The following is a 10,275-nucleotide window of genomic DNA, read 5'->3' as shown; positions in this document are numbered from 1 at the left end:
TCCCTATTTCCCATCATCCCTTTTCTCCCTTTTCTCTCCCCTAGCTCACAGTCCGTCACAATAAAAAAAACGGGGAAAATTTGGAAAAATTAGAACTATCCAGCCGAAGAGTTTTGAGTTGGATGCCAGCTCAAACAAGTAAAACAAAGATGTATATTTGTCTGAAAGTGGATGCCTCAGAATTGAGTGGAGCATAGAGCATGTGGCCCTCACATTGTAGCTTCTGTCACCCCTACAAACTTTTTTTAAACTGCATTTTTTCATCTGCTCCTGATTTACAACGATTAAAATAAAGAGAAACACAGAACTGTTTTCAGCTTAATTTTTATATGTCCTCTATCATGAGAAAAATGCTACAAGAACATGTTAAAAACACCAAAATCACAATTTTCCTCCGAGGGGGTCTATAAAAATGAGTTCCGTTGCCTGAAAATTCTTGTTTTGCTTAAATTTACCAAGTTGTAACACTTATAAAAAAAGGAATGCTAAGGTTAAGTTAGATTAAATAAGACTGCAGTTTTTAAAAAGTTAACGTCCCAAAAATATTGTCATTTAATGTTATTTAATGCATATAGTATACTATGATTTCTAGAGAACAGACTCTTTTGAATTTCAGTTATCTATTGCCATAAGTCTGGTAAAACAACTTGTTCTTCCTTCTCCAGGTTCCTGTCTATGGAAGCATTTGTGTAGCATAATTAAAAATAAAAGTCAATATCAGAAATGCTTTTTCATTTTCCGAAGTAGGACAGCGGAAGGCGGAAATACTGCTACATAGTCCAGCCAGAAACTGTGTACATTCATCAGTGCACAACCGTCACAAAGCCCTCTCCTCTGCCGCTAACACAAGGCTACAAGCCTGGCTGCACTGCTCCTAGCATGTGTCTATTAGCAGCCGGACACACGGAGATAGCACTGACGTCATCGCCCTGCCTCCCCTCTGGAAATGCTAAGTCGAATTGACATTTGCGACACTATTTGCAGGGTGGATGTGAAAATAAAAATTCAATTCCGTCTTTGCATTTTCGTTATAATTATGACACAGGATAAGCGGTTTTTGGGTAGAAAATTAAAAAGTATTGATTTTTTTTGTCATTTGATGCAGTTCCATTTTGAAAATGAAAAAGCATTTCTGTTAATCCATTTTAATTGTCAAATTAGATATTTATAAATGAATTTTGCTACACATTTACCCGAGAACTTTTTGAAAATGAAATGTCAAATACCATTTTTATTATCATTTTAATTAAGTGACAGAACAAGCGGTGTTGAAGAAGAAAATGAAAAAGCATTTTGAAGGATAGTCTTTTCATTTTAATTTTGTGTCAAAAAATGCAGCTTCATTTTGAAAATGAAAAAGCATTTCTGGTACTGACTTTTATTTTTAATTATGCTACAGAATCACCTCCCTACTTGTCTGCAGGCGGGGCTATTTGTCATCAGGGGCAGCGCGCGCACAGAGCGCACAGCGGCGCCCCATCACCGCCTTTGCGTTAGCCGCACTCACACAGTCAGCAACACAACATCAGCCCTCGCAGCATCCGAATCTCACAGCCAACAGGACCACGAGCACATCCTCATCTGAGCATCCATTCCACAACTGCACACCATCGTCTGCGCACCACCGACGCCTTCAGTCTTCCTCGACTCCCTCTTTAAAATCTGTTTTCCATTTTTTATCGTCGCGACGTGGATTGTATGCATTTTGTTCATCTGCGAATTGCTCGAAATGGTTTAAGGTTTTGAATACGTGTTTTGAGAAAGAAAAAGCTCGAGACGAGGGGAGTCACCTTTCTGAGCTGGAGATCTGGTGAGTGTTTTGACTGAGGATCATGGGAACAATCGAGCTGCTTAAATTCTAAACATTGTAGATTCAAAACCCATCTTCAAAAATTCTTTGTGTTAATATTAAAATATATAGGCAACAAAAGCTAGCTGTGAGGTCTAAAGAAAGGGAAACAGCCTGTTGTTTTTTGCGACATGGTCTGATCCGAGTTTCTCGTGACATAATTTCAGCACCATGGAGAGATCCCGATGTACAATCAATCAGACTGTTCTTTTATTTATAGTCAAGGTTATATATTTGTATTCTAATCCAAATACTGAATCTACCTGATCAGATGACGGTAGAATGAAGAAGAACGCAGCTTCCTGGATCATGCGCAAGCCGAAACCTCGACGGTCTCTGCGCAAAAAAAAACCCCGTCCTTTATTCTCTTTTCTGGTGCATTTTAAGGTTGATAAATGTCATTTGAATTCGTGTGAGTGCTTTTACGCGTGTCTGGAGACTCGTGAAACGCGACCTTCACCTGTTATGTGGTGTTTACATCCCTGCCTTCCATTTTAGCAGCGGAGAGGCGCGTCGCGACAGCAGCCTTCTCCGACGGCCATTGCGTCGAAATCTCACACTGTAAAACGATTATGGATGTTCTGTCCACTTCAATCACATGTGGGGCTCAAATCCCCTCATTTTAATTCCTTGCTGTTCTTTAATCTGTTGGGCGGAAATGGCTATTTGAATGATTTGCATATATGTTTATTTCTGCTTTTAGGGTTTGTGCATTCCAGCAGTTTCTGAAGAAAATTCAGTTAAAAATAATGAGACTAAATGTTATCAGGAAAACCTCTGAATCAACATTTAAAGCTAAATAAAAACATTTATGATATTAAACTTGTTTACTTTAAATTTTCAGCAAATGTGATCATTGATCTTTTCCCATTTCAGCAGCGTATTTGGAGTGGAGGCCAATCAGCAGCAACAGCACAGACGGAGGTGAATCATTCCTCTTTTGAGAACTCTCAACAGTCTGTTCTATGTCTACCCACACCCTTCAGCCCGGGATTCCCACCTCCCAAAACATCTGAGACTCTGAGACACTCAGGATCTCCCGCTTGACAGAAAACATTGTGACCTGGTACTGCTGAAGCTCCCAGCCTCATCCCCTGCAGTCACCATGGGAACCGTGCTGTCCTTGTCCCCCAGTTACCGGAAGGCGGCTCTGTTCGAAGATGGACCTGCGACTGTGGGCCACTACACCGCCGTCCAGAATAGCAAGAACGCCAAAGACAAGAACTTGAAGCGCCACTCACTCATCAACGTCCTCCCATGGAAGCGGATTGTAGCTGTGTCGGCTAAGAAGAAAAGCTCTAAGAAAGTGCAGCCCAATGGCACCTACCAGAACAACGTCACCCACTTGAACAATGAGAACCTGAAGAAGTCACAGTCTTGTGCTAACTTGTCCACTTTCACCCAGGATCAGAGCACGCCCACTCTCACCAAGAGCTCCAACAACACCACATCTTCAGTCAAAAAGGCCCCTCTGACTAACTCCAACGCGGCCCCCGGGACCCCTAAGAGAGTGATTGTCCAGGCCTCCACCAGTGAGCTGCTCCGCTGTCTTGGGGAGTTTTTGTGCCGACGTTGCTACAGGTTGAAACATCTGTCACCCACTGACCCAGTGCTGTGGCTGCGCAGTGTAGACCGGTCTCTGCTGCTTCAGGGCTGGCAGGACCAGGGCTTCATCACTCCTGCCAACGTGGTCTTTGTCTACATGCTTTGCCGCGATGTGGTCTCCTCTGAGGTGGCCACGGAGCACGAGCTGCAGGCCGTGCTGCTCACCTGCCTTTACCTGTCCTACTCCTACATGGGCAATGAGATCTCCTACCCCCTCAAGCCCTTCTTGGTGGAGAGCTCCAAGGAGACCTTCTGGGACCGCTGCCTGTCCATCATCAATCTGATGAGCGCCAAGATGCTCCAGATCAACTCAGACCCTCACTACTTCACTCAGGTGTTTGCCGACCTGAAGAACGAGAGCCAAAAGGAGGAGGAAAGGCCCCGCCTCCTCATCGGCCTGGACCGATGAGGAGATGCCGGGGGAGGGAGGGTGGGAAAAGGGTGGGGGGAGGGGTTGGGGTCATTCTCTCCAGTCTGGCATTTTGACCCCTTCTAAGGATTATTTATGACAATATTTATTATTTATTTATTACCAAATTGCTTAGAAGTAAAGCCACTTATAGAAAGTGTTTAACATTTGTAGCTACTTTGTATCAAACAGGAAAAACAAAAATCTGCAGCTTTCGGATAGACGAAGAGAAGCTTACGCTGGTGATGGTTTATGTTGAATGAAATGGTGTTTTTATTCCTGTGATTGTCAGGATTACATGGGAAATGAAGGGAGGTGTGACGAAAAAAGGCAGATTTGAGTAAATCTTTTGCAAAGATTGAGAAATGTTATTCCAAGACAAAGTGAAGAGAAAGATTTTTTTCAAAATTGGATCTCAAGGAGCGAATGGAGATTTCGGAGGCTGCAGCAGCCCCACCAGTAACCAAACGACTGTCTGACTGTGGGATGTGCACTACCTGCTGCAAGACGGCGAGGGCCATGGCTCGCCTGGCTTTGCACCCTCAGGTCTGGAAGAGCCGCTCACCCCTGTAGCGTGTTTTTGCAGTGATGCATATCTGACCACCTGGAGGACTAAATAGGATCCATGCTGGATCTAAAATTTGGACCATGATGGACTGTGAGAACCGCTTTGTGGGACTCAAAGACAGCAGACATAATGTGTTTGTTCAGACAAGACTACATTATTTTCATCTAGGAAAAAAAAGTGGATGTTTTACTCCTTACACAACTTGAGGCTTATTTATTGCTTTTTATTTGGAACAAGTTTCTGTTTTTTAACTTAGAAATATAATGTTTTGCACGCGTGCCATGCAATTTTACTGCCTCCTGGAAGGAAGGAGCTTCTATTAGGTTTATACTTGATTTGTAATGGAAACGCATTTGCATTAGAGAATGCTGTAAACAAAATCACAATAGTTTATTTAGCTTTGCTTGCCAAAAATAGGCTAATTGTTTACCAGGGAAGTTCTCACATTATTATTTTTTTTTTTGGTCGAAGCGTTGTGTTGCAAACACTTTTAAAACAGTGTTGGATTTTGTGCTCATTATTCAGCAGTGAAAATGTCATCATAGTGCCATATCCTTGATGGAAATCTCCTTAACAGGTGGATTTCCTGAACTTATAGACTCCTAATTTGTATTTATTTAAGGTCACCAGTGTAAATGAGGATCATCATTGGAGACTAAGGGGGGGGGGGGGGGGGGTTTGCAGGTGTGCATATCTTTGGTGGGAATGAAGATTGATCTGGTCTGTGCAAATGAATGTTGCAGGGTTTTAGCCAGTGTCGCTGAAAAGCCTGTGAATGAAAACCACCGATAGATCTGACCGTCACCAATGGAAAATCCTCGTTCACACTCTGCCAGGCGGAGCTTAGAAAAAAAACGCCTTGAAAACACGTCTAAGTTGTAGTTTAGGAGCAAACCCAAACTCCGGTTCTGCTCACAAGTAGCCACATTTCCCAGGAGAGGAAAATATCAGTGATCTGCAGCACTGAAAAGCAGAGTGCTGGAGATGATCCGCCAGCATCAAATTTGTGCACATGTTCAGAAGCAGGAGGTCCTTCACTTGGCCAAATCTCATTTTAAATCAGATTTACCGCTGAGCTAAAAATGACAAACGCTAGTGTGCTGAGGGAACACCCTGACGACAACAGAGAAGGTATGCAGAGCGCATAAAAAATGCATATTTCCATCTCCACTGCAGGTCCAACAATCTCTAAAGTTTAACTGCTACCAGAAAACATGGTTTTCCTATGTTTGCTGCTAAGGACAAATGTAGACATGGATGTGCACCCACAATGGCTACTTTTTTGTAAAATTTAAAATATAAGTGGACTCAACTTCTAATGTGACAGAAAAATGCTCAAAAACCCCACCCCAAATATTTTCTTTCTTTCATCCTACATAATTTCCGAGGTGCCATTTTTGCTTCACTGACTAGTTGTTTATAAGCTTATAAAATAATTACAACAATGTCTCCAGTGATAGTTAAAGATTTTTCTGTCAAACTCTTTTCTGTATCTTGTTGTAGATTAAAAAAAAAAAACATTAAAGTGATTAAAAAAGAGGAGGGCATCGGTGGGCTGCATGTTTGTGCAGATGAATGGGTGAAAGCGTGTGAATGGACAGCCGTGTTGTATCTGTACAGACAAATGTGTCGTTTTCTTAGGGTGAGTCACAGCTCTGGTACTGGAGGTGAGGAGGGGTCATTGGACAAACTATTCTCTTTTTGATGAAAAAAAAGCCCAATGCTGTGATGGAAATTTTTTTTGAGTTTATTTCTGCTTATTTTAATTTATTTTTGTACTGTGATGAAAAAATAAAATGCACTCATCGTTCTGGGACGTTGCTCGTCTTATTACACTTCCAGATAGAGCTGCTTTTTCATGTGTGTCTCCAACGGAGCATTTCTGGTTACAGTTCCCCTGCCAGCACATCATTCTTCACTTTATTGATCTTTACTTGCTTATTTAAGACCACGACTGAAACTCCTAAGCTGCAAGCAGTTCTCCACCAAATCTGTGGTAAATGGCATTGCAGTCAACATCCTGTAAGAACGCATTTATGGAGCTTCTGGTAACATTTTGTTTAATAGCCTCAGATTGGTCTGCCGCCATATTATGCTATGATCTTTTAGCATTCTGCAGAAACATTTACTTGATTGATTTTTTGACTTAATGATGCAGTTTTACCAAGCCACCTAATTAAGCTAACCTGGAAGTACCAAATGTTGCTGTTAGAAGTTAGAGCTCTGCCTCCCCCTCTGGTCACCGTGGGAACTGTCTCCAGAGTTCAAAATTCACTTCATCTCCCAGCAACCCCAGCGCACAGTTTCTGGATGCCACACAGCTGACTCTCATTTGCAATCACTCACAGTACACTTAAGCACAGCACTGAGCCTCACTTACTTAGTGTGAAGTATATTTTGTGTTACTTTCCCAGCATTACCAAGCGTTAGGATCTGATCTGATCTGATCTGATCTGATCTGATGATTTCATGACCCTGTTTTGCCTCTGACGCTGCCTGCCCCGACTCTCCCCTGGATCCTGAATATTCTAATTTCCCATCTGATCCTCCCATCCTTGTTATCGACTCCTGCCTGCCTGACCCTGATTTCGCTTTGTTGACTTTCAGCTGAGCTAATAAACCTGCTGCATTTGGAACCAGATTTCTGCCTGTTCTTGTGACAGTTGCAGTTCCTCAAATGACCACGGGAGGTTGGTTTCAGTGGGGAGCAATTGCTCACATTGCAATACTAACCCCCCTACAAATAGGTCAAAAATTCCTAAAACTGAAAAAAAGACAATGGGGTAGAATGGTCTTACTGAGAATTATTCTTTTAAGAGAAAAATTTTACTCACTAAGACACATTTTCTCAAGAAGATATTTCCTGTGGACTTTGAAAAGGTCAAGTGCTTCACCAGCCATCATGACCACATTCTACAGAGGAACCATTGAGAGCATCCTCTCCAGCTGCATCACTGTGTGGGGGGGTAGCTGTACAGACAACAGCAGAAGATCCCTGCAGCGCATAGTAAACACAGCCAGGAAAATCTTTGGAGCACCAATCCCCTCCCTGCAGGACATATACACCACCCGCCTCCAGGACGGGCACCACCCTGTACAAAACCTGTTTAGCTTCCTGCCCTCGGGGAGGAGGTACAGGAGCCTCCGCTCCAGCACCACCAGACTCAGAAACAGCTTCGTACACCAGGCCGTCAAGATGCTAAACACCTTCTTCCCTCTCCACCCACCTAACCCACCACCCATCTCCCCCCGTGAACAGTCCACAGTTGACGCCAAGTACTGACACCATCCAGTCTGGTCATTCTCCTCTGACCTCTGGCATCAACAAGGCATTTCTGCCCCCAGAACTGCCATTCACTGAATAAATTCTCTTTTTCAGACCATTCTTTGTAAACCCTAGAGATGGTTGTGGGTGAAAATCCCAGTAGATCAGCAGTTTCTGAAATATTCAAACCAGCCCATCTGGCACCAACAACCATTAAAGTCACATAAATCATCTTTCTTCCTCATTCTGATGCTCAGTTTGAACTGCAGCAGATTCTCTTCACCATGTCTACATGTCTAAATGCATTGAATTGCTGCCATGTGATTGGCTGATTAGAAATGTGCATTAATGAGCAGTTGGACAGGTGTATCAAATTAAGTGGCCAGTAAATGTAGTTCATAATATTTTGAAATAATTAGTTGAACATGTAAGGCAACAGTTCAGTGCAACAGTTCAAAGCAGAAGAGCATGAGAGAAGCAATCAATATGAGTCTGAAGGAATTTTAAGTTTCACATCAGACAGAACTAAAGCACAACAAACAGATAAACTTCAATACAGAACCTTTGGATGTTTTCAAGAACAAGTCAGGTCAGCAGCATCAACACGCCTGGAGGATCATGCAGGATTAGCAACTCAAAAAGGCTCCACAATACAGTACAGGCCTTGTTAACGTAAAAAAAAGAAAAGCTCTCCCTTTAGAGGTTTTGTCATTGTATAAGTAATTAAGATGGACCTCTATCGCCGGGTAGCTGGACTCTCTCCAAGACCAGCATCTTATTTGTCTGTGGTAGCCTGGAACTACTTGGAAATGAGACAAAACAGCAAGAAAACACAGAAATCAGCAACATTTTTCCTACATTTAGAGCAACAGACAGAAATGGGAATCTAACATGCTGTTGAATGCTATGTGAAGACCATTATCTGGTGAAATTGAGCCAACATTTTGCATGTTTTATGATACTGACATGTAATTGTGTTTGAAAAATTCCGCTCATCCGTTATTTTGCAATTTTGTCTGTCAACTAACAGTGAGCTTTGGCAGCCTGGAGATCCTGGTGATGAGCTCCATCAGCTGGAAGTTTATTCTGCTTATTCTGACAGCTGCAGGGGGCTGTGGAGAGCAACTTTAAACCTGCTTGTGTGCCGAAGCAAAAAAGTGGAATTTATTGAATTAACTAAAATTTTTAAAAGGCTGCTCAGATTATGAGAGACATTCTTGAGATAGAAAATAAACAAGTAGAGGGCAAAAGCCAATATATCTGCCAAACATGATAGTTATTGCAGTGGTATGATCTTGTATGGGTAGTGTGGAAGTGTGAAATGGATCCTAAAATAAGTCAGATATATGATTGCTAAGACCTTATCATAAAAAGAACACAGGCTTTTCATCAAAACACATTAGAATGAACAACATTACACAGGAAACATGAATTTCTTTCACATTGCATATAGACTTCAAACCAGGTCTACACATTTAGGAGGAGAGGTGGTGGAGAAAAGTTATGACTGTTTCAAGATTTAGTTGAAGATATATAAGAAAATAAGAAAAATACTTCATCTGTTTTTTTTTTTTTTTTTTGATAATGCCAAGTATTGTTTTAGGATGCACTGCCGTTTGATTAGGTTTGCAATCAATTAGGTTTGATTGCGGGTTTTTTTTCTAACCAATGTCTCCTATATTGTAGCCTTTGACACCTACTGATGCAAATATGGGTCCAACCACATCAGCACCAAAATTACTTTAATTTAGTTATCAAAGATTTCACACAAGTGAAACATTGGTTTTTTATAGCTACAAATGGGGGTCAAGGGGTTAAAGATATTTGCGTTTTTGTGTCTCCGTCCTCTTCTCTAACTGTTGCTGTTTAGACGTCTTTTTTGTGTCCTGAGACATTCAGGGTTTTGAGCTTGTCTATTTCTAGTTACTAACAGATCTGTTTTTTGGTCTACATCATGTTTATTTCTGCTACAGTTTAAAGATGTTCTGCTGCTCTGCTTTCTTATTATTGCTGAAATGAATAACTTGTTACTGCTCTCCTGTAACAGTTGTTCCAGGGATTTTGCGTTTGTCGGATTCTATTCTTTGTTTCTGCTGTTGCTAACCTGTTTGACGTAATGCAGATGTTCCTGTGTTTTTATCCTTCCTCTCAAGGTTTAACCAGTCACTGCAGATGGAAACATGATGAATGATGTAGAGTCTAGTTCTGCAGGTGGTTTATTCCGAATCTTCCAGTTGGATAGATGTTTCATTTCCATCCACACCTGTTTGTGTGCTGAGAACAGGGATTACACCAAAAGCCTTTCAATGTAATCTTTTGGTCCTTTATGTAATCTATTATTAAACAATTAGGTCAATCTGGACTGAATGGAAATATAATAATCGTTTGGCTGTTTTTTTTGCTTTGAGACAACCTCAGCAAACAAATATTTTAGATTCTTTAAATGGAAAATAATTTATACATATACATTTCAGTGACGTCTTCATCCACATAAGATTTTAAGCAAAAATAAATAAATAATAATGTTGCTGAAACCACAAGATGATGCAGAAAGATCCAGACAGACGAGCTCAGCTCAG

General features: G+C 41.5%; 2 protein-coding genes across 2 annotated transcripts in view; one reads left to right on the top strand and one right to left on the bottom strand.

Moving 5' to 3' along the window:
• Positions 1-2,175, bottom strand: part of LOC101174468 (vesicle-fusing ATPase) — a 46,748-nt gene extending 44,573 nt beyond the window's left edge. Inside the window, exon 1 of the mRNA XM_078937909.1 lies at positions 2,113-2,175. Within this exon, the coding sequence (XP_078794035.1) occupies positions 2,113-2,160 (48 nt within the window). The 5' untranslated portion in view covers positions 2,161-2,175. The remainder of the gene's footprint in view (positions 1-2,112) is intronic.
• On the top strand, positions 1,485-6,247 carry cdk5r1b (cyclin dependent kinase 5, regulatory subunit 1b (p35)). Its single transcript, XM_023949618.2, has 2 exons — positions 1,485-1,810; positions 2,726-6,247. Exon 2 carries the CDS (start codon positions 2,955-2,957, stop codon positions 3,861-3,863), a length of 909 nt encoding a protein of 302 aa, XP_023805386.1. The 5' UTR covers positions 1,485-1,810; positions 2,726-2,954; the 3' UTR covers positions 3,864-6,247.
• The last annotated feature ends 4,028 nt before the right edge of the window (positions 6,248-10,275 follow it).

The sequence above is a fragment of the Oryzias latipes genome, chromosome 19 (assembly GCF_053564925.1).
Source record: "Oryzias latipes strain Hd-rR chromosome 19, Olatipes_Hd-rR_3.1".
Classification (NCBI taxonomy): Eukaryota; Metazoa; Chordata; class Actinopteri; order Beloniformes; family Adrianichthyidae; genus Oryzias; species Oryzias latipes.
This window is presented reverse-complemented; position numbering and strand designations above follow the sequence as displayed.

Bases quoted from the DNA above. Each gene is read 5' to 3' on its own strand.
- cdk5r1b (XM_023949618.2), top strand. From the start codon at position 2,955: ATGGGAACCGTGCTGTCCTTGTCCCCCAGTTACCGGAAGGCGGCTCTG.